General features: G+C 45.5%; 3 protein-coding genes across 7 annotated transcripts in view; 2 read left to right on the forward strand and 1 right to left on the reverse strand.

Annotated features, from left to right (window-relative positions):
* LOC133486085 (spectrin beta chain, non-erythrocytic 1-like) overlaps window positions 1-12,327 on the forward strand; it is a 75,250-nt gene extending 62,923 nt beyond the window's left edge. For 4 of the 5 annotated variants that reach the window (XM_061790722.1, XM_061790723.1, XM_061790721.1 and 1 more), the window contains 6 exons: window positions 166-257; window positions 777-831; window positions 6,953-7,164; window positions 7,522-7,695; window positions 8,455-8,497; window positions 10,241-12,327. In XM_061790722.1, the coding sequence (XP_061646706.1) occupies window positions 166-257; window positions 777-831; window positions 6,953-7,164; window positions 7,522-7,695; window positions 8,455-8,497; window positions 10,241-10,492 (828 nt within the window). In that variant the 3' untranslated portion in view covers window positions 10,493-12,327. Of the gene's footprint in view, window positions 1-165; window positions 258-776; window positions 832-2,589; window positions 3,042-6,952; window positions 7,165-7,521; window positions 7,696-8,454; window positions 8,498-10,240 lie in introns of those variants that run through there. The other variant, XM_061790724.1, reaches the window with a different exon arrangement.
* Window positions 12,328-14,731: 2,404 nt separating this feature from the next.
* On the forward strand, window positions 14,732-17,509 carry adob (2-aminoethanethiol (cysteamine) dioxygenase b). The gene has a single exon (XM_061790726.1). The coding sequence runs from the start codon at window positions 15,246-15,248 to the stop codon at window positions 15,951-15,953; it is 708 nt and encodes a 235-aa protein (XP_061646710.1). The 5' UTR covers window positions 14,732-15,245; the 3' UTR covers window positions 15,954-17,509.
* Window positions 17,510-18,713: 1,204 nt separating this feature from the next.
* Window positions 18,714-21,987, reverse strand: egr2a (early growth response 2a). Its single transcript, XM_061790260.1, has 2 exons — window positions 20,478-21,987; window positions 18,714-19,133 (listed from the first exon to the last, which is right to left on the reverse strand). Exons 1-2 carry the CDS (start codon window positions 20,912-20,914, stop codon window positions 18,800-18,802), a joined length of 771 nt encoding a protein of 256 aa, XP_061646244.1. The 5' UTR covers window positions 20,915-21,987; the 3' UTR covers window positions 18,714-18,799.
* Window positions 21,988-23,396: the final 1,409 nt, after the last annotated feature.

Raw genomic sequence — 23,396 nt, forward strand, 5'->3', positions numbered from 1 at the left:
CAGTCTCAGCAGGCCCAATCCAAATTTCTGAGTTATTATTATTAACTGCAAAAAGTATGTGTCTTTTTCGATAGTGTGTGTGTGTGTGTGTGTGTGTGTGTGTGTAAACCTCTGGTTTCAACTGCGCGCGTGTGCGCATCCTAATGTGTGTACGCGCCCCCTCAGATGGAATTACTGGAAGTGAGAAGAAGGCAAGAGGAGCAAGAGAAGGAGCAGCAGCCGCCGAGCGCCGAGGCGTCGGCCACCGCGCAACTAAGGTGAGCGCCGCGCACCCGCCAGCGAGATCCGCCGTTACGTTCAACTGTCACATCGATAGCTTACTTTTCGATGACATCGTGTTCGAGTTTTAGTTTTAAGAGCGACAATCACGGCGCCGACTCGAGGCGTCTGCCGCCGGCCGGCCGCGCGTCTCTCGCTGGTGAGCGGCGCCCTCTAAAGGCGGCGCGCCGCAGAGCGTGCGTTCCCATCGGAGGAAGAAACCAAACCGGCAACTGAATCGGCATCAATTGGCCGTTTGAAATCATGTCCTCTTTTTGAGTCAAGGGATGGAATTTGTTTTTTCATCCAATTCATTGATTCATGAAAAAAATTCATCGACAGATGGATTATAAATATCGTTAGTTGTAGCCCTACCGTCTCGTCTTACAAATTATAGATGTTCAAATAATGAAAAGGAAATGTGCTCATCAACCAGTCATTGGTGGTGTTGACGTGCGCGCGTGTGTGTGTGTGTGTGTGTGTGTGTTCTCTTTGTGCGTGTGTGTGTGTGTGTTTAGGGACGGCGACGCGCCAAGTCAGAACGGGCTGAGCAGCGAGCTGGACTCGGCCAGGGTTAGTTACCGCTCGCCCGCCTACCAGCAATACTACAACACCCGAAACCTGCAGATGCGCAGACACGCACCGCCGCAATAACGGCGCACACTCACAAACGCGCCTCTTGTACGCTTCACGCACGCATTTGCAAATTCTTTATTCCCGCGCGATGAAGCCGTTGAGACGCGACGTGCGGTTTTGCGAGGGGCTCCCGCACAATCAAAGATGCGACAAAATGTCACACGCAAAAAAAAGACAAACATTAGCAACCTCAGTGTCAACATCAAATTAAAAGAAAAGAAAGAACTCAAATGAATTTAAGATAATAATAATAATAGAGATCAAATAAATTAATTACAAAAGGAATAGTGACAATGCATTAAATTATAGTTAGAAACATTGACAATCAGGTTTTAGTGAACAAGGTATTTTTTTTATTTTTTTTTTAAATATGGTGTGAGGACAGCAAACAAATACGAACTTATAAACTTTATACACCCACAAACTTATGAACACAATAAATACACCCTCAGAAACTCTGTCCTGATACATTTCTCAAAACACTCAATTTCTGTAACTTCTCGTGTATAATGCGCACCCCCCCCCCCCCCCCCCCCCCCCGAAAAAGAATTGTCAAACGTCAATATTGCGCTTTATACATGGGTATCGGGGGAAATGAAAAAGACGTTCCCATTTTATAAATGTACGCCGCCATCGAGAGGTTATGAAAAAGTTGTACACTTTCATTCTAATATCCCACCGCCACCTAGTGGTTATAAAAAAGCTGTCGCCTCCACTTTAATTCTAATATTCCAGGGGTACGTACATATGACTGCATATATGTACAATTGTCCTCATAAGTTTACAGACTCAGGCAGAATTTATGAAATGGTTTTTTTTTTTGTTTTTTTTTAAATACAACTGATGACTAAACAACAACCATCATTAATTTATCGATGGTTATGTTTTGATGAATGATAATGCTTTTCTGAAATGCTTGACCGTTTAATTTGAATCCCATTAAAATAAAATAAAATGTGCTTCGTCTGGCCCTTCATGGTTTCTTTCAATCATTTTAAATTCTGCCTGGGGAATCAAACATCTGAGCACAACTGTGGGTTTTCTCATTTACTAAATAAAAGTAGGGCTGTGAATTTCAAAATAAGAGCAAGTAAATCAAAAGAAAGTATTACGTGTTCAAATAAAGTGCTTAACTAACAAACTACAGATAATACTTTGTTTTGATCATATGGGTAGAAGCAAAATCATGCATTGTACAAATGCATTATACATAGGTTGAAGGGTTTTGCAGAATTTTGAGGTCACCCCAAAATTGGGGGTGCGCGTTATACACGAGAAATAACGGTAGTACGACCACTTCAAACATAAGTGATTCCTCTTCAATATACGTGTGAACACTCACATTCTTCTCAGTTTCTATACAACCTCCAAACTCCAGGGAAACAAAGCGCAATAAAATACTTTCTCCAAACACGCAAATCTAATCATTACGTACACGCTGATTCTAAACACTTGAATTCCTCCTTGGGTGCGTTGAACTTTTTTTTTATTACTTTGATGTAATGCCTTAAGAATGGATTGCTTGATGGCTACAAGATGATATTTAGCATTTATTTTGATAGGTGGTTGTTGTTGTTGTTGTTGTTTTTGTTTTTGCTTGTGTATGTACACACAAAGACGGCGAGACACCCACACAAACCGGCGTTGATTCTCTCCCTCATTTGTCTTTCTTTTTCCTTCCCCTCCTCCTCCCAGCCCGACCCCCCCGTCCTCCTGTCCACTCAGCTCTTAATGTCTTTTCTTCTTCTTTACGTTATCCTCTACAAACTCGTCAACACGTGACCGACCGCCGCAGCAATTTAAACGTCTTCTCAATCTATTTATCGATCCGGTACACGCTACTGTATATGTCACTGAAGACTTTAAAGCACAAATAAAAGTCAAAATGGAGGATACGTGAAACACACATTTGAAATGGATCAATGTGACACAAACATCATCATCATCTTCACCCCGTTTGTGTGTATTTTTGTTTTGTTTTATGACATTCCCGCTCATCACTTCTGGTGTTTATTTTTGTTGTCGTCTTATTATCATCATTCTAAATGTTTTTATTGTGTCATTGTCTTGATTTCTTTTTTTTCCCTGTTGCATGTTGCCACGTCATCTCCACTAACAACCCAAATAAAACTTGTCAACTGTCACAATACGAACGTCACCCTCCACTTCATGTTCATGTTTGTGCGTTCATGTGATGTTTGTGTACGTGTGCAGGTACTTAGCATTTAGCGTAGCAAGAATTGGTCTCCCAATGTGTCACACAGATTCATACTCTAACCATAATTGACTTTATTATTTCAATCCAACTTCAACAAGCTTTCTTTCAAATATGCAAAAAAATAAAAATAAAAAATACAAAAAGGAAAAGTGCATATCATCGTTGCCTAATGAAAAGCATTTCTGTTACATTCAGTTTTGATGTTTTTAGGAGCAGTAACAATTTTTCAGCAACATATTTAGTAAACCCCCCCCCCCAAAAAAAAAAAAACACACACACAAATGGATTTTCATCAAAGTTTTTTGCACATATTTTGAAGCAGATGTATAATTCCTAACTTGGGCGTAATACAGGGTGTCCCAAAGATTTCACATTTTGTCGTCAAACGGATGTGAAAGGAACTCAGTTGAAAGTGGACGTGCAGGAAACCCACGCAGTAAATGAAATCGGCCAAGTAGCAGCTAATTCTTTATGATATAGACATTCACACGTTTTATGCTAACTTGTGAAACTGCACTGAGAGCTTTACGTACTTTTATTTGTCCACATGAGGTCGCTATGCACACACGCAACATGAGCACATGCCCTGCTTGAATGATGTCAACAACAGCCAATTTTCTGACTTAACTATTTGCACTGTTCCTCGCATTCGCAGTCCTGGCAATTTAGTGAAAAGTATTATGGGTACCCAGAATTCTTTGCGGTGATGTTTTAAACTACAGGACTGTAGTTGTAGAAAATCAAGCTGAACGTTGCTCTTTGCTTACATTTGTTCTTGTCGATATGGTTCTGAGTGCGTGCATTAGCTATCCGTTGGTGTTTGTGAATTTATTTTATAAAGCGCTGACTGTGGCTTTTGTTTTAAACGGGTCAGGTATTCCGTGAGCTTTGTTTTCTGCAAAGAACAGAAGCTCAACTGACCCGTGAGTCAATTAGCCAATAAAGCTAACCGGTTGTATCAGAGATGTGCAGGTGAGTAATTGCACGACACCGACTTAAAAAAATAATAATCATAATTGCGATGCACTGAATCCGCCATATAGTGAGGGATTACTCTTGTGCTTTTTTTTTTTTTTTTTTTGCACAATTGCAAACGGTTCCCAGGTGTCTCAATTGTTCGTAGGTGTTGTGCATATTAAACATTTGTGACGTCATTTAGAAAATTCATATGCATTTGAATATGTCATTTTATTTGGCAACATGAAGCCTATTTAATAGAATTTGATTTGCCTTGGTCCTGTACTTCGATTTTCATCTGATATGTCTATATATATATTTATATTCTTGGTATTTCTGTCATCTGCTCAAAATACGACCTTCATAATCTGAGGTTGTCGGCAAAGTGCTTTCGTCAGCGTCGTCTTCAAAGCAAAGTGAAAGGAGGCGTGGTCTAAAGCGGAAGTTCGCGTTTGAAGGACACGCCTGTCGTCCGACGTATTTGAAAACAGCGTTTGATTCTTGTTTGTTGAACAGAACAATTGGATTACACCCCCGAGCGGTCGCCGGTCGCGTATCGACACGGACGACCGCTCGCACTCGTATTCCCAACGTCGCCGAGTGGGAAGTGAACCAATGTACCACGAAGAAATCATTCAACTTTCAAACATGGAGTGAATAATTGCCTCCAAAGTGCGAGATGTGCTCTTCCCCGTCAATTCTTACAACGAATCATTGCACTAACACGTCGTAACTGTTAGTGGGAACCATTAGTCATCATCATCATCATCATCATCATTCATTCATTCATCTTCCGTTGCGCTTCTCCTCACGCGGGTCGCGGGGGCGCTGGCGCCAATTCCAGCTAAGTTCGGGCGAGAGGCGGGGTACACCCTGAACCGGTCGCAGGGCACACATACAAACACTCACATGCACACCTACGGGCAATTTAGAGTCGTCAATCAACCTCGCACGCGTGTTTTTGGGATGTGGGAGGAAAGCGGAGAACCCGGAGAAAAGCCACGCAGGCACGGGGAGAACACGCAAACTCCGCACAGGCGGGGCTGGGGATTGAACCCCGGTCCTCACAACAGTGAGGCAGATGTGCTAACCGGTCGGTCGCCGTGCCGCGTCATCTTCATTAGTTGACGATAAATATTTGTGAGTGATAACCCTTAGTTGGTCACAAAGATGACTTTGTAATGTAATAACCATGACCTTACAAATACGGAGTTAGTAACAACCACTTTGCGGTATTTTCTTTGGCGTTTATCCTGTTGAGGCTTTGGGGTCGCCGTCGTCAATCCCAGCTGCGGTTGGGTTGCCGCCGAACCGCGCAGCCGTCACTCGCTAGTCAGTCGGACCGGTCGGTCGCTCCGTCCGGGTTTTTTGCCGTTTGGACCTCGGCGTTCCTCGACCTCGGCCTCGAGCGAGACGGCTCGCACCCCCCCCGGCCCGGCCCGGCCAGAAGCCGGGCGCTTTCCAGTCGCCGTGGTAACCCGCCGACCCGTGAGCATCCGCTTGGAGTGGGCGTGGCAATCGCACTTTTGTGAGATTGGATCATTTGTGACGGTTTTGCTCGCCTTGCATGAACGAGACGCTGCAGCAACTACTCTCGCGTCTCTTTCTTCTTCTACTCCCCCCCTCCCCCCTCCCCCCTCCTCCCGTATGTGACTAAACCTGGATTAAGCATAGACTCAACCTCGAAAATGAGGACCAAAACAGGATTAAACCAGAGCTAAACCTAGATTAACCCTGCTCTGTACTGGGACTAATCCTGGACTAAAGCAGGACAAGACTGTAACTTTACCATTCCACAACTAAACCCAGATTGAACCAGGATCAAATCTGGTTTTAACAAACATTAAACCAGGAATGATGGAAAATTAAACCTGAATTAACACAATATTAAACCTTGTCTAATCCTGGATTAATCCAGTCCATAACCGGGATTGGACCAGTACTCAACTAGTATCATACCAGTACCAAACAATCAATAAACCCGCATGAAAACAGGATTAAACCTGGATTAATGTTTTATTACCCAATAAATGGATCAGAACTAAACCAGGATTAAACATTGACTAAAACTGCGCTGTAGCTGGACAAAACCAGAACAGGAGTATTCCTGGATTCAACCGGTACTAAACCTGGATTGATCGCGTAATTAACCAGAAATAGACCAGGATGGTCTAAACTAAACTTGGAATACACAAGGACTGTACTTGGACTAAACCATGGTTAAGTGTGAACAATCATTCAACCTGGATGGATCCAGTAATGAACCATAAATGGAGCAGGACTAAACCTGGATTAAAGGTACACTCAATTTGGACTGTACCTGGATGAAACCAGAACTGGACTAATCCTTGATTAAAGCAAGACTAAACAGGGATTAATCCAGTTTAAAAAAAAAAAAAAAACGGACCCGGCTGTAACAAAGTCTAAACCAGGATTAAGCATACCCTGGACAAGGACTAAACTACTGACTGGACTGAACCTTGATTAAAGCGGTGTTAAACCAGAAGTGACCTAAAATCAAAGCAGTACTGAACTATAATGAAACCCGGATTCAAGCATGCCAGAACTTGGATGAATCTAGTAATAAATCATAAATGAAGCAGGACTGAACCTGGATTAAAGGAGACTCAAATTGGACCGTACCTGGACTCGACTCAACGTGGCTTTGTTCCTCGCCGCTCTTCCCCACGACGGCCTCGCGGATCTTTGGCGTTGATGTTTGCCGAGTCTCCACGGCGACGCTGTGATTGTGCTGTGCTCTGCATGCTGTCGCTCGTCCTCCAAAAATACAAAGAAATGATTCTAATACGACTCCTAATAATCCGAATCGTCATCACGGCGACGACGCGGCCGTGCGCTCTGACGACGTTGCGCTGTTTCCAGGAGGACGGCGGCGTTGCCGAGGCGGCGAACGGCGTGTCGGAGGCCGGCCTCGCGGGGTCGCCCGGGGGGGCCCGCGAAGCCAAAGGCGGCCAGGCGGCGGCCACGCTGCCCGTCGGGGGCCGGCGGGAGGCGCCCTCGGCCGCCTCGCAGATGGACGGCTTCCTGCACCGCAAGCACGAGTGGGAGGCCCACAACAAGAAGGCGTCCAGCAGGTAAAATCACCAGCAAGCCATGCAAAGTCCTCATCGTTTACAAATGAATTCACCGATCATTTCAATTCAATTGGAAGAAATGAAATACAAAAACACTCACTTGTATTGACTATTTAGAATAAATCAATGAACCAAATATTACATATTTACATTGATATTCAACTGGTTTTTGTATTTCATGACTTACAATAAATAAACCAATTCCTTATTGATCTAACTAAAATAAGTAAATTGATTAATTAAGCATTGATTTTAGAATCCCATGCTGGGTGGGCGGGATTAAAGATTGCAGTCGGTGGCACGGGGGCGCCCTCTATTGCTCGGAAGTGTGACGGCACGCCGTTGTCGCCGCGCTAGGTCGTGGCATCACGTGTTCTGCGTGATCAACCATCAGGAGCTGGGATTCTACAAGGACGCCAAGAGCGCCGCGCAGGGCATCCCGTACCACGGCGAGATCCCCGTCGGACTCCAGGACGCCGCCTGCGAGGTGGCGCTCGGATACAAGAAGAAGAAACACGTCTTCAAGCTCAAGTCAGTCCATCGCCGATGTCGCGCTACGCTCGCTATTAGGAACGGGTCTTTGATTCAGTACATCTTTGATAGAAAATGCCTTTTAGAATCCACTCACATTTGACTCGACATGCTTTTGATTCAATGTGTCTGATTCGTCTCGTCTGGGATTTTGACATACTTCTTTGAACGAATTAGCCTTTGATTCAATGTCTTTGAATCAACATGCCTTTGATTGAACACAATTTTGATTCAATATATGTGACGCGCCTTTTTAGACGATCTTTGAGTCAGTGTGCCTTTGATTTGATCTTTTTTTTGTTTCTTATTCAACACGCATTTTATACAATGTCTTTGAGTGAACATGCCTTTGATTATAAACGCCGTGTCTTTTGATTCCATTCCTCTTGGATTTAATGTTTTGATTCAACACGCCTTAAGTCTTAACGGCGCCTCCGAGTTAACACATTTTTGATTCAACGTGCGTTTTATTTTACGTGTCATTTAATCGGCACGTGATTCAACATGCCTTTTATTCAACCTGTCTTTGATTTGAAGCGCATTTGAGTCAACGTGTCTTTGACTGAACTTGTCTTTAGTTTGTGTGACGTGTCTTTGATTCGATGCGTCTTGGTTGTAACGTGTGCGGTGTGATGTCTGTGAATCAACGAGCCTTTGATTAGACGCATCTTTGATTCATCGCGCTTTTGATTCCGCCTTTTCAAGAAATGTCTTTGACTTAACATGTCTTGGTAACATTTCGTCTTTGAATCACTACAGAGTCACCGATGGCAACGAGTATCTCTTCCAAGCCAAAGATGATGTAAGTAACAACTTGGCTTTACACGATCAGATGTTCAAAAATATTCCCTCGTCAGGTCAAAGCAGCATGACAACATGACAGAAAGAATGGGCGGTGCTAACTTACTGGAATTCAATGAAATGACTTCACACGCCCCAAAACTTTAGAGCATGATTCAACAGAACGCCGGTACAACCGTTAGTGCTAGCACTAGCTTGCGAGGCTACATAATGTGTTCTCGCCTGCTTGCGAGCCGTCGCGTATGAAAAAAAAGTACGCGAACATACCTCAAGCGAGCCTTAAAAGAACGTCCTCTCCCGAGCACCGGTGACCACCAACACGGTTTTCCTCATTTCTTCTGAGAAACACACGGCGCGATCCATTATTTTTGTCGTCACCATGGTAACGGGTATATCCGGTCGCGTTTGAGTTGACAAGATAAAGGCCAGTGATCGTCAAAATCTCACATGGTGCAATCGTGAAAGAGCAAATTTGCCCGGCCGGGCATGACGTGTTGTCGGTCCCACACCGCCGACGTGTTTTTTTTTTTTTTTTTTTTAAATAACTTTTGGATTCAAATATACTGTAAACAATGGCGGCACGGCGTAAATGTCTTTTGCGGTCATTGATCGGATCGGCGAATTATTACATTAAAGCCGATCAGAATAAAATGCTAATTATCGGCCGATGCCGATCAGATCGGCATAAAGTCTAGTAACAACTCATTATTCTTTAATCCATTTTTAATTCTGGTTCAGTCCTGGATTATTATAGGTGGCATCATGGTCCATTTCTGGTGTATTACTGGATTGCTCAAGTTGAGTCCAAGTTTTATTCCCAGTTTAATTATGGTTCAGTTCTGGTTTAGTCCAGGTTTAACCATGCTTTAATCCAGTTTTATTATCATTCATGCTGGATGAATCCAGGTTCAAAACTGTGTTAATCCTACTTCTGTCCTAGTTTCATACTGGTTGTATTGTGGTCCATTTCTGGTGTATTACTGGATTGTTCAGGTTTAGTCCAAGTTTTATTCCTGATTTAATTCAGGTTTGATTATGGTTCAGTACAGGATTAATCCCAATTCAGTTGTGGTTAAATCATGCTCTAATCCGTCTTTATTATCATTTAGTACTGATTTACTCTGATTTACTCAACTGGATTAATCTAGGTTTAATCCTTTATTAATCATAGTTCTGTCCTGGTTTAATCAAATCGTAGAGTCTTGATATAGTCCATCTTTAATACAGAATTGGTTTTTCTCAATCCTGGTTAAATCCAGGCGCATTCTAGTCCTGGTAGCAGGTATAATCCTTGTTAGGTCCTTGTTCAGAGTTCAAGACAGGTTTAGTCTTGGTTTAATTCAGGTGCAGTCGAGTCCAAATTTAGTCCAGGAGTAATCCTGGTACAATCCACATTTAATCCAGTTTTAATCCTGGTTTAGTGGAAGTTTTGGAACAGGACAAACATATATGTTTCTTTTTTTGTTAGTTTTTTTCCTCGGCTAATTTTCAACACGACAACAAATAATCCAAAGAAGTCAAGCGAAAGAATGCTAGCGGTGTTTGTGGCACAAATGCTAACGCTGAAGGTATTTGTGATGCAAACGTTTGTGACTCTAATACGGAGACTAACTGTGTTTGTGACGCTAATGCTAACAATATCGTTGCTTGTAACGTAGAAGCTAAGTAACAGTCTTTGTGACGCTAAAGGTGTTTGTGATGCTAAAGCTAACAATAACGGTGTTTGATGTTTGTGGCGGCGCAGGAGGAGATGAACTCGTGGATCTCCACCATCTCGGCGGCCATTCTGGGCGAGAAGGGTGAGGTGACGCCGAGCGGCCACAGCACGCCGGCGCCCGCCACCCGCGCCCACACCATGCCGGCCTCGGCGGGTCGCTCGGCCACCGTGCCCACCTCGGCGTCGGCCGAAGTGGCGGCGGCGGCGGCTGAGTCCAGCCCCGGCAAGCGCGACAAAGACAAAGAGAAACGCTTCAGTCTGTTCAGCAAGAAGAAATAAATGCTAACAATTAGCTTCTCTTTTCCCTCCTCCTCTTCTTCCTCTTCCTGTTCCACTTCCTGTTGGTCCCTCTGGTGCTGATTGGCTCGTCCCCGGTTGCCTAGGGTCCGTTACTGTGTCCTCCGGATTTGACGCCGCTCGTAGTCGTAAAACTTCAAATATGAAGAAGAAATGATAACAATAACCACGTTCGTCTCGTGTAACTTTTCTGGACGCTCCTGCAGATTCCTCCTCTTCCTCTTCCGCTTCCACTTCCACTTCCTCTTCCTGTTTGTCTTCTTCCAATGCGTCCCTTGGAGCCTAAAGTGTCCACTCTGTGCCTAACAACGATCCACTGCGGCTCAGAGCTTTAATCCTGGTTTACTCCTGCTGCAGTCCTACTTCAAAGTAGGAGTTTTTTGGGTTTTTTTGGTCACGGTTTCCTTTGGGTTCAGTCCTGGTTTAATCCTGATTTTGTCCTCGTGCAGTCCAGTTCTAGTTTAGTTTAGTTTTAACCCAGGTTTATTCCTGATTCGGTCCACTTCTGGTTAAAGACAGAGTGAACTGAAATGAGACTGAAGACTCATTGTTCAGACAAAACTTTATTCTAGGTTTGATCCAGCTCTGGTTTAGTCCAAGTTTTAACCTGGTTAAAACCAGGTTGAGTCCAAATTTAATACAGATTTGGTTCTTCTTTTCTTCCAGGTTCTGCTTTAGTCCATGTTTGCTTCTGGTTTAGTTCAGATTGAATCCTCGTTTGGACCATATTTCAACTGGGTTTGGTCCAGCTCTGGTTCAAACCTCTTTAAACCAGGTTGAGTCCAAACTGAATCCAGATTTGGTCCTTGTTCATCCCATCTTTAATCCAGGTTTGGTCCTGATTGAAGCTTGTTAAAGGTTTTTGAGTGGTCCCGTTCTGACGGGGTTTGGTGGTGATCCTGTTTGCCCGCTGTCGGTCTCGCTTGGCTTTTGAAGCGTATGTACGTAAATTGTGTATAAAAACAAAATAATCGGACGTATTCTCAATGCTATTAATCTGTTTGCTAAACTGAGACCTTGTTTAGTCCAGGTTTGGTCAAATCCTGGTTTAATCCAAGTTTAATTCTTGTTTAGTCCAAATTGAATCCAGGTTTGTCCTCGTTCTGGTTTAATCCCGCTTCAATCCAGGTTTGGTCCTTGTTGAGTCCAGTTCTGGCTCCGTCCAGATGTAATCCTTGTTTAGTCCAGGTTTTACTCTGAATTCCTGAAAATGTACAAGTTGTGTATAAAAAAACAAAAACTAATCTGCCGTATTCTCGCCTCTACTAATCTGCTTGATGGATTTAAATAAAAAGCGAACGAATGTGGACCTTCCTGGCGAGTGCTGGCCTTTCAAAACTTTAGAAAGGCTCAAGTTGCTTGGCGCTTTTTGATGGTGGTTTGCCTTTTCTTTCTCTCCTCCAATGAGCCGCTGACCCGAGCAAGTTTCTACTCCGCCGGGCAACAAAGCAGCCAATGAGAGGCAGCCTGGTTTTGGTTGCGCTTGTTTTCTACACCCGAATGACAATGTTTATTTGTTTGTTTGTTTTTTTCTCCTTCTTTTCAGCGTGTAGTTGTGGATGTGCACCGTGGTCACCGTAACCGTAGTAACCGGCACCGATTCGTCGTTAGTTCATCGTGCACAATCAATAATGCCACGACGGGGGTTTGTGCGGCAGTGGGTTTAGGGGTCGTGACGGGGTCTTGAGGGGGCCACTGCTACTTGGATGTGCACCTGTAGACTCCCACTCTCCCTCTTTTCTCCTCCCACTCCTCTCTCTCTCTCTCTCTCCGTTACATAAATGCAAAAAGCCATTAAAATGCTTTTAAAACAAAAACTCACTTCCTGTGTTTCTTACAGCTGATCACATCACTTCCTGTCCTTGCTGCAACTCACGATTATTTTAATAATCACTTGGTCTATCGAATATTTTTCGGTGAATTGGATTTTAAAATTTGGTTTCATTTCCATCCCTTTTTTTTTTTTAAAGACATTATTTCAATTTGACAGTGCAGAAAATGCACAAACATAAATTGATTATGATTCAATTCCTGGTTTGGTCTGTAACTTCTGTCAGAAACTTTTGAGTGTTCTCCAAAGTAAAAGCAGATGTTTGCAGATGTTTTATTTTGGAAAAAAAACAACAACAACAAAGCTCATCAGTATGCTTTCATGGAGGACTCCCGAAATCGGAGATTTACTGTTGAGAGGCTGAAATTGCAAGGATTTGGACAATTAAGTTAAACAAGATCTCTGAACGATTAATGGATTATCTAAGTAGGTGTCGATTAATTTGAAGATCAATTAGTTGTAGATGAATTGTCGCACCGCTGACTTCAATTCATTTCGTCTGCATCGATCACTCTACCTGTGATGTTTAAATATGATTTGGAATAAAAATACATGGCCCAACTTTCAATGATGATTACAATGCAGGTTTAGTCCTGGATAAGTCCTTGGTTAATACAGGTTAAATCCTTTTTTTTTTACTTTTTTTTTTTTAGTCCGAGTCCATTTCTGGTTTATTAATGGTTTAATCCAAGTTGAATTATCATGCTGTAACTGGTGTACGGTGGCCTGGAAGTGCAAAACAATACAACAAATTGTGAAACACTTGCATTTCAATCAACAAATTAACAAAAGCCGAGACACCCGGAAAGGGAAGGTCCCATGTCCCAGACATTCTTGGAAATCCCACGGCCTTTCTCGGCAAGACCCGCCCCGCTTCAACATGATTGGCTCCTGCATCGCGGTATGGGTAGGCTACGCAGATGGAACGAGATGTCCATCCCAAATATATATATATATATTTATTTTTTTTAAACTAAAAGGTTTATTATGGTTAGGTTTAGGACTAGTGTTTGTTAGTTTGTTAGTGTTTATTATATTGTTTTGCACTTCCAGGCCACCGTACTGGCGTAATACTGCCAGTCCATTCATAAAACAGTAGCAGGAAAGCGGCACAGGCTGCAGTAGTAGCACATGTCCACTTGGAGGCATCATCCTCTCCCTTTCAGATAAAAGAAGTCCACCAAACTTGGTGAAGGAAGTGACGTCGTCGTTCAGACAGACGTGCTGTGGAACCCAAATGGAGTGGTTACCATAGCAATTATGATGATCCCTTCTTTGTCCCGCAGGAGGAAGTGCGTGGCTTTGCTGTCGCTACGGCAACTGCATCTCAACACGTCAACTCGGAACATTTGGTTTGGGTTTGGGTTGCGAATGACCTGAAGCGCGTGTGTGAGTGAGTGAGTGCCTTGTGTGCAGTTGACAAGTGCTCATGAGGACTGGTGACGTCACGTGGCGAGGAGGAGAGGGCCTCCGCTCTGTGTGATTCATGGAGACCACAAGTTGTTAGCATGTAAATGTGGATTATGTTCAAGTGAGAGCAACCTGCAAGGTTAGAATTTTATTGAGAAAAAAAAGTAGTACTATAACAAAAATTCTGTGATTTGTGGGGGTGATAAAAAAAATAGGGCTTGACTGATACAGATTTTTTTTGAAGCCAATTGATTTTATATATATATATAGAGGACTCCAAAAATCTGACTGGTTAACACCTCTGCCTCACAGTTCTGAGGTTGCAGGTTCCTATCCGGCCCCACCTGTGTAGAGTCTGCATGTTCTCCTCGTGCCTGCGTGGCTTTTCTCCGGGCAGTCCGGTTTCCTCCCACATCCCAAAAACATGCGTGCTAGGTTGATTGAAGACTCTAAATTGCCAGTAGGAGTGAATGTGAGTGCGAATGGTTGTTTGTGCCATGCCATTGGCTGGCGACCAGTTGAGGGTGCACCCCGCCTCTCGCCCGAAAATAGCTGGGATTGGCACCAGCACGCCCACGACCCGCGTGAGGAGAAGCGGTACGGAAAATGGATGGATATTTCCGTCAACAATCAAGTGACACTGACTCAACAACTAGCAGCCACAAGCTCCACTGACCTCGAGAAGCTTACGTTTGTTATGTTTGGGAAATTGAGAGAAACTGTGAAATTGACAACAAATTCAAAGATTTCTTGTACAATTTCATGACAATTCAGCTACTTCACCATTTAAACTAGCTTGTGTTTATGTCACTGATTATCTAAGCAAATTAATTACGTTGACGTATTTCAATGAAATCGATTGATGACGTAAACCCGACTTGATATTTTGGATCCCCCGCCCCCCGAAAACCCACACGCTGGGGCACGCTGGGTATTGTAGTTACTGTCTAGGCTGCTACTTGACCGTCGTCAGCAGAGTGGCGGCGAACGAGCGACTACATTTCCCACAACGCACCGAGTGCAAACAGATGCACGCGAACTAGGTTGTAGTTTTTTGAAAGTTAAGTCTTGCATGTTTCTTATTTGAAATGTGTACAATAAGTCATATCGTGTTAAATTTTGTTTTCTATGTTTTACTTGAATTTCCATAAGGGTGTGTGGGGAGGGGGGGTGCTCACGTGATGCACGGAAGTAGGCTGGGAACGGAAACAAAGACGAGCACAAGAAAGACAGAAGTATCACTCTGATGCCATTTTGGATGTTCTACTTCGTCGTTTGCAGGCGCAGCACGTCAACGTAAGTCAAGTACGAGATGTATTGATGCTATTTATCGTTGTTTAAAGGCTTAAAGTAGTCAGCGTCTGCTCGTTCAGTTTTGATGAAAGGTATTCAGCGAGCGCTCGTACTTTGCTGCTCAATAAACGATCTCGGTGCTGGCTGAGGAGCGCGAGCAGCTAGCTAGCTAGCTAGCTAGCGAGTCGTCGGCGGCGCGTTATGAAACCGCGAGAAAGTTCCATCATGAGCTCCCTGGTGCAGAGGATCGCCCGGCAGGCCCTCGTCACCTTCCGCCAGCCGCCTCACTCGTTCCCCGAGGAGCACAGCCAGCTGCTGGGCCTGCTAAGCCAGGTGCGTGCCGCCGACCTGCGACTGGCCCCGCCCGGCTCGCGCCCTCCCCGCGGCGCCCCCCCGGTCACCTACATGCACATCTGCGAGACGGACCACTTCAGCATGGGCGTGTTCCTCCTCCAAAGCGGCGCCTGCATCCCCCTGCACGACCACCCGGGCATGCACGGCCTGCTCAAGGTCGTGTACGGAAAGCTGCGCGTCAGCTGCTTCGACAGGCTGGACAGAGGCCCGGAACCGGGAGCCCCTCGGCCCTCCCGGCCTCAAGTGGGCGCCCTGCGGCGCTCGGTGCTGCGATCCAGCGCCGAGTACACGGACGACAGCCAGCCGTGCGTGCTGGCGCCCGACCGGGACAACCTGCACCAAATCGACGCCGTGGACGGACCCGCCGCCTTCGTGGACGTCCTGGCGCCGCCCTACGACCCGGACGACGGACGGGACTGTCACTACTTCCGGGTCCTGCAGGGCGCCGAGCTCAGGGAGTCTCACGAGCGAGAGGTCTGGCTCATGGAGATCGCCCAGCCCTTGTCCTTCTGGTGCGGGACGGAACCCTACCCGGGGCCCGAGGTGCGCCTCTGAGGTGACCGCCGAGGCCCCCGGACCCGCCGAGTCGGGTGACCTCACGAAAGACGCCGTGATTGTTCCGTGAACGATTGCCGTGTCTTTTTCCCCCCGTGGCGCATATTTGACAGCACGGTGGTGCCTTGACTTCTGAGTTTTTCCAGCTCCGAGAGCCTTCGCGCGGGCCGTTGGATTGATATTATTTTTTTAATTTTTGCTTTGTGTTGCCAGCCAAAATTGAAGTTGAGCACAAGATTCAGACTCGCTGCTACTAAAGTGAAAATGGAGCAGTTGAGATCCTTTTAATGCCCTGGCATGCGGGCAAGGAGAGCCACAGTCGCCCTTTATTGAACGGGGCAAATGCAAAATACAAACACTGGCATTTGAGCTGCTATAGATCACGACTCACGCGCAGATGCTCCCACGCAGGCCGACCGGCCGACCGACTCCAGCTCTCCCTGGGCCACACCCCTTTTAAAGGCACACACATGCCACAGTATTTGCAGTTGTTATCGTGGTTCCAACAACAACACAAATATTATCCATTTTCTGCACCGCTTCTCCTCACGCGGGTCGCGGGCGTGCGGGAGCCTATCCCAGCTAGCTTCGGGCGAGAGGCGGGGTATAAAGCAATAAAATGCACATAGTGTACAGTATCACTGTACAGTATGTTGAGGAGTTCAAAAGGTCTTTAGGAGTAAAAAATAAAAGTCTCTATCAGAGTATGGTGACAGTTAATAGTGTGGGGACGAAAAATAAGACTGGTGAGGTTCATACAACTTTAAAATATGTATAAATAATAACAAATATATTTGGGCTCTACCTTGCGGTTTTCACCTATTGCGGTGGTGGTCCGGAACCTCACCCCCACCATAAACGAGTCGTTGTACTTTTTAAAAGCACTCACTTTTAGCTTTGTATAAACTACAGTGGCATTTTTGTCCATTAAAAACAAAAACATGTGGAAAACTGGTTTGAAATAGGAGTAAATTGAGTTACGAGCTTGGTCACCGGATAAAATAAACTCGTAAGTCAAGGTACCGCTGTACAATAAAATCATGAAATCTCTTTTCGATGTACTCACAAATGATCTCCGCTGTTCGTGAATTGTGAAAATATGGAAATAATTGGCACTGGTTCTAATTGCATTGGGGCTGGGGGGCTTTTCTTATATGATAGACAACCAAGAAATGTTTTCGGGGTTGCCACTCCCCCCAAAAATATTGTAACAAATTGGGGGGGGGGTAGAAGCAAAAATCTGCCATGTCCGCTGGACTCGGTTGGTTTGGTTGATTGTAGCTTCTGCCATCTAGTGGGAACGCTTGGAATTGTTCTGCCCGTCACAATGCGCGGCTGGCACAGACCACAATGCTGCAGATAGGGGGCGCCAGAAGGGGAGAAAACAGACATGCGCCACGTCATCTGGAGAAAGATGGGTTTTGTAAGCATCGTCGAAGCTGCTTGATTCAACTGTGAAGCTTTTGCCGCTCGTCTTGACGACTTTGAAACATTTCAGGATGACAAATTTGTATTTGCAATTCTGACTGCAAATAAACACAATTGAACGAACTCAAGCCGTTGTTTTGTGTCAGTACGAGCGTTGGCCCGTTGAAGAGCGGTCAGCACGCCTGCCTCGCACTTGCCAGGTTGAGGCTCGGAATTCGGGCTGAATTCAATCCCAGCAGCCCTAAAATTTGAAAGATTGTTTTTATTACTATATGTCATACTTTAAACAACCTAGAACAAAGGTAAAAAGTATCACAATAAATGATGATTGGATTTTTTTATTCTGTGAAATCATTTAAAAAAAAAAAAAAAAAAAAAAAGGCTGGCCCTCAAGCTGCAGGAGCGCGCGGTCAGTCGGTCGAAGTCGCGCGAGCCCTTCAGCTGTCAATCGAAAAGGTCGGCCGCCGTCAAGTGACCGCTGAAGGTTGCGAGGTGACGTGCATTATACACGAGAAATTACGGTACATTTCAGATACCTTGAATGAAAATTATAATTACCCATCCATTTTCTGTACCGCTTATTCTCACTCGGGTCGCGGGCGTGCTGGCCTATCCCAGCTATCTTGGGGCGAGAGGCGGGGTACACCCCGAACTGATTGCCAGCCAATCGCAGGGCACATGTAAACAAACAACCATTCGTACTCACATTCACACCTACGGGCAATTTAGAGTCTTCAATCAACCTACCACGCATGTTTTTGGGATGTTTGGGGAAAGCGGAGTACCCGGAGAAAAGCCACACGGGCACGGGGAGAACACGCAAACTCCACACAGGCGGGGCCGGGGGATTGAACCCGGGTCCTCAGAACGGTGAGGCAGATGTGCTAACCGGTCGGCTGCCGAAAATTAGAATTATTCCGAATGTAATTACTTGAGCTGCAACAATTAATCGACAACTCATCGATTGTCAAATGAATCGACGACTGTGTTGCGAATTGTTTCAAGACCTTTCAAGCCCGTCCGTCCCTAACCTTACATTTGGCCAGATCCTCGAAATTTCGGCCTCTAAGCAGTAAATGTTTTCGGATTTCTGTCATCCTCCATGAAAGCAGACCGATGATGTGTGTTTTTGTTTTTTGTTGTTCCCCCCCCCCCCCAAATAAAACATTTGCAATTGCATTTTCTGCACTGTCAATTTGAAATAATCTACTGGTTTTCAATGGAGGGGTGGAAATATAATTGTTTTAAATGATCAATTCATAGGAAAAAAAATCAATCTTTAGTTGCAGCCCGAGTAATTTCAAGTAGTCAGAAAGTCCGCCGCGTGTCGTCAAACTTCGCTTTGAGATGTGAAGAAGGTCGGCCACAGCGTTTCCTCCCTGAGGTGTTGCCGCGCTCGTGGTCCTCGCCTCGTCACGTCAGGGGGCGGGGCCTTTGCCGCGCAGGTGTATCTTGACGTGCCGCCGCCTCTCGTCGCTGCGCGCGAACTTCCTGCCGCAGGTGTCGCAGGAGAAGGGCTTCTCGCCGGTGTGCGTGCGCACGTGCGTGGTCAGGTGGTCGCTGCGGCCGAAGGCGCGCAAGCAGATGCGGCACTGGAAGGGCTTGTGGCCCGTGTGGATGCGCAGGTGGCGGCTCAGCTCGTCCGAGCGCGAGAAGCGCCGGTCGCAGCCGTCGGCCGGGCAGGCGTACGGCCGCTGGTGCACGGGCGTCTTGCCGGGCCGGCACGGGTACTTGCGGGGCCGCGGGATGGGCCTGAGGGGGCGAGCGCGGGAGTCCACATGTAAAAAGCACACTCCGACCCTCCCACATTCATTTGATTCATCCGTTGCAGCCTCCAGCCCAAAATCCCCCAAATGTTGGTGTTCTAGTTTTTGGCACAAGCACATTTTAGCCCTCTGTCGTGTCGTACTTCATCGAAAGATGGAGTAATAATAGACGGGCGACTCGATACAAATGCCAGCCACGGATAACCGGAGGCAAAAACTCCTGACTCCTGGAGTAAGTCCGTCCTCCTCGCCACTAATTGGCGCGACACTGCCGCGCTTCGACACACCGGCAAATCGTGCGGCACGAAGGGTTTCGTTTTCAATTATCTGTCATCGGGTTCGTTGAAATTGGAAGGATCAAAACTACGAGCTGGTATCGTAACTTAGTCGTGGTGAGGACTCAAAGAGTCGATGCTCGCACTGGGATCGGTCTGAACAAAGTGGGATGGAACAACCCGAAACATAATTAGCAGAATGTAAAGAATTCATGATTTCATGCTGCAATCAAATTCAGAGTGTTCTTCTTCTGGTGCGCCCGCCTTGCCCGCCGCGGGGCAGTATATTGTATATTGTACGGTCACACCGACACGAACCGAGAAGAGGAGACTTCTACTCCTACAACTTAACTACAGTAAGTTGCTGTAAGTAAGTTGAATCCTTTTTCATAGAGGATAAAGAATATATGCCTGCAAGTATTGTAATATCACCTGCCCGCATGGGTTGCTGCACCATTTGTTGTTGGCATTTCCGATGACATGTTAGCATCAAGCTAGCAGGGCAGGGCCTGTTCTCAAGGCGACATAGTTTGCTGGTTTCCTTTTAGAGTCACCCTCAAGTGGGATTGGCCCAAATTGCTTCAGGTGTCTTTTGGGGGGTGAATTAGTCACTCTTTGCCAAACTGTTGCTTCTTGTGGACTTGAGCTGAGTTTCCGCTCCCGTGCCATCGATCGACCACGTTTTACAATAAGCAAATAGTGAACAATTCATCCCCAAAAAAGACTTCAAGCTGTTTGATGCCAAATGTACTCTAAAACTAAGCATCAAACAAAGAGAATTACGCCTTGTGGATTTGAAACAGCTGCCTCAAGAAAGAAAGGTAGGTCCCGCTAGCTTTATGCTAACGCTAATTAGCATCTGTGTTGCGGCGCTTCAAGTCACGCATTGCACGCAAACGGTCCGGCAACAACATGTTAGCAGACGATCGTGTAACAGCCTTCGCAGTCGTGTCTAGTCTTTATCCTCTGCGTAGAACCACTAACATTAGTGCTGCACTGATGAGCTCGGGCAGGACTTGAGGCGTTACGAATCAAGTGTAGCTGCGTAGCCTTACCTGAGCGTGAGGTTCTGATGAGTCGGGAAGGCTGCGGCGGCGGCGAGCGGGCCCTCGGCGGCTGCGGAAGGCGGCGGCGGCGCGCCCAGGGTGAAATTCCGGATGGTGTTGAGGGGAGTGAGCGTGGGGGCCGCGCGGAACGAGTCCAAAGCGTACGCCGTCACCGACCTCCGGTCAGGGAAGGCGGCCTGAGGTAGGTACAGACCCCCCGCCGTCCCGTAGTCGGGCACGAGCGGGACTTTGGGCGCAGAGTTGTACGAAGGAGCCGCGTGATAGGACGCCGCGCCGCAGGGGGGCGTGGCCAGATACCCCCCGTCGGCCGGGTCCTGGTGGTAAACGTCGGCGCCGCACGAGTACGAGGGCGGGGCCGGGTGCAGGTGCGCGTGCGTGTACGGAGGCGCGTACACGTGGCCCGCGTCGGGCTGGCCGTGCGCCATGATGCCGTCCGACGCCGCGTCCGCGCCGAACGTAGTCCGCCAGCGGGCGCTCACCTGGACGCACGACACACACACACACAGACGGACGGTCGGGTGAGGGCAACGTTGCCGATCGGACGGAACATCCAAAACAACAAGTCGATATTATTTCCTTCAAAAAACAATTGTACAGACAACAGTATACTTACTATGTATGGGTCCTTTTCATGTCACTTGACCAATAATGCTACAGACAAATCTAATTTAGCAATAAATATCTCCTGTGTTAACTGTAGAGACATTAACATCTCCATCAAAATGGTGCGAGTGCGTAAATGAGTCCAACTACTCGTTCGAGCCATCGATGCAGTCGCAGCGACGCTAAAGACTTCCAAATTCCTACATATTCCTATTCTGCTTATTTTCGTGCCTCATCCTGGCACGTCAGCTCACGGAAGCCTCTGGTGTAAGTTTGCATTTGTCTTCCTTTTCCTCATTCAAAATCCAACAGATCCCCGAATTTGGGAGACGCAAACTCGGAACAAAATTGGACTTTGAGGATAGTTTCTCGTTAGAAACAATAGAGACTTCAAATAGTCCTATCGGTCAAATCAATTGATTTGATTCAAAAGGAAAATGTCTTTTGCGTTATTGATCAAATGATGGGAAATTGACCCGCCCTCGTGTCGGTGCTCTCGTGATATGCCAAAAGTCAAACTTTTAGTTCCCTTTAAGAGGAGGCTATTTTTCTCACAAAAGGGTTTTTCCCCTAAAAAAAGGGAACAAAAAGTTTGAAAAATCAAATTTCAACTGGTAACTGTCATAAAAAGAAATTCTTTCTTGAAACATGTTTTTTCCCCCCGTAAAAACAAAATATACGACGTCCTTCTCGTAAGATGATTTTTTTTTCAAATTATGATTTCTTAACAAAAAGTGGCAATCTTTCTCGAGATTACATTTTTTTTTTCCCCTACAATTGGCGCTTTGCTTCCAATTCTGACTTTTTCCCTAAAAACAAAACCAAAAAATATATGAAATGTACTTGTAGATTGTATACTATGCACTCTTTAATTGAATCATTCAGTTAGTTTTCTCCCCCCTCCTATTTTTATTGACACTTTGAACATTAACACTGTGCTAAGGTTGAAAGTGTCCATAAAGTTACAGTGGCTTCCAATAAAAATGCAATGTCATTTTTGGGAATAAAAGCCTCCGCCTTGTTTTTGCCTACTTTTCCTGTTGGTCAGGATGGTGTTGCGGTGGAATTTTTGGAGGTGCTACTCGGTGTCGGAAGTTTGAGAACCACTGATCTTTTGGGACGCAATCATCAAGAACATTCCGTATACAGTCTAAACCGTAAGCGCCGCATACAAATCCGAAAATGCCCGAGGTTTCAGGTGGGTTTAACAAATGTCAAAGTTTGACAAATATTTTGCATTTGAGAGCCTTTTTGTTACTCCAGTCCTAAGTTTGATGTAGGAAACCGTATCAGTTGGATGATTGCCATATTTCCATTTGAGAATCTACAATTTTTTTCCTTCATATTTTCCGAGCGTGCGAGCAGATCCAGAAGAGGTTTGAGTGTTTCCACAAACGGAACACATTTGCATCCACGCCTCTTTCCAATTTCAATTCATTTTTCCACGTGAAATTTCCAAGGTCACTTCTTTGACTTTGTTTGCGGGATAGAGCGCAGCAGACCTTTTGTGCAATGCGTCTCATTTCCAAAATTGACACGAGTTGCACCAAGCTTACCGGCTTGACCGTCTTCCGCTGAACACCCTGAACCGGTCGCCAGCCAATCGCAGGGCACATGGAAACAAACAACCGTTCACAGCTACGCCACAGCAATTTAGAGTCGTCAATGAACCTAGCGCGCATATTTTTGGGACGTGGGAGGAAAGCGGAGTGCCCGGAGAAAAGCCACGCAGAACACGCAAACTCCACACAGGCGGGGCCGGGGATTGAACCCCGGTCCCCACAACTGTGAGGCAGATGTGCTAACCGGTCTGCAACCTTCGTCTCGCGATTCCAAATTGGAAAAAGTTCATATCGCACTCGTTTTGGCAAAAATAGAAAAGTTCAATGTTTCAAGATATTTTTCTTTCAAATTCTTTTTTAAAATGAACACACAACTTTTTAACATGTTTCATAGTTTAATGTTACAAGATATTGGCTATTTTTTTTAATGAAAACAAAAAATGATATCTATTACGAGATGTCACATTTTTTATTTTTTTACAAATTCAAAAATGAATACATTGTGAAACACTTACAATTTACTTTTGAAATGAGTTTTGTATTTATTTATAGGTATAAAGAAAGTTTATACTGCTTGGCACATGTTGACCGCCACTAAATACATGAGCACATCGAATATTATAGTTTCAGTTTTTACTTTGGATATTATGTGTGTGATATCATTTACAGCTGAATTGGGTTGAAATTTTTTGGGACACAAGATTGTGATTTTGCCTTTTATAGGACTTTAAAACAACTATTT

This window comes from Phyllopteryx taeniolatus, chromosome 11 (genome assembly GCF_024500385.1).
Source record: "Phyllopteryx taeniolatus isolate TA_2022b chromosome 11, UOR_Ptae_1.2, whole genome shotgun sequence".
Taxonomy (NCBI): Eukaryota; Metazoa; Chordata; class Actinopteri; order Syngnathiformes; family Syngnathidae; genus Phyllopteryx; species Phyllopteryx taeniolatus.

Coding starts and splice junctions, on each gene's coding strand:
- egr2a (XM_061790260.1), bottom strand. CDS start 20,914: ATGGCGCACGGCCAGCCCGACGCGGGCCACGTGTACGCGCCTCCGTAC. Junction 19,134..20,477: donor CATCAGAACCTCACGCTCAG/GTAAGGCTACGC, acceptor TCGCCCCCTCAG/GCCCATCCCGCGGCCCCGCA.
- adob (XM_061790726.1), top strand. CDS start 15,246: ATGAAACCGCGAGAAAGTTCCATCATGAGCTCCCTGGTGCAGAGGATC.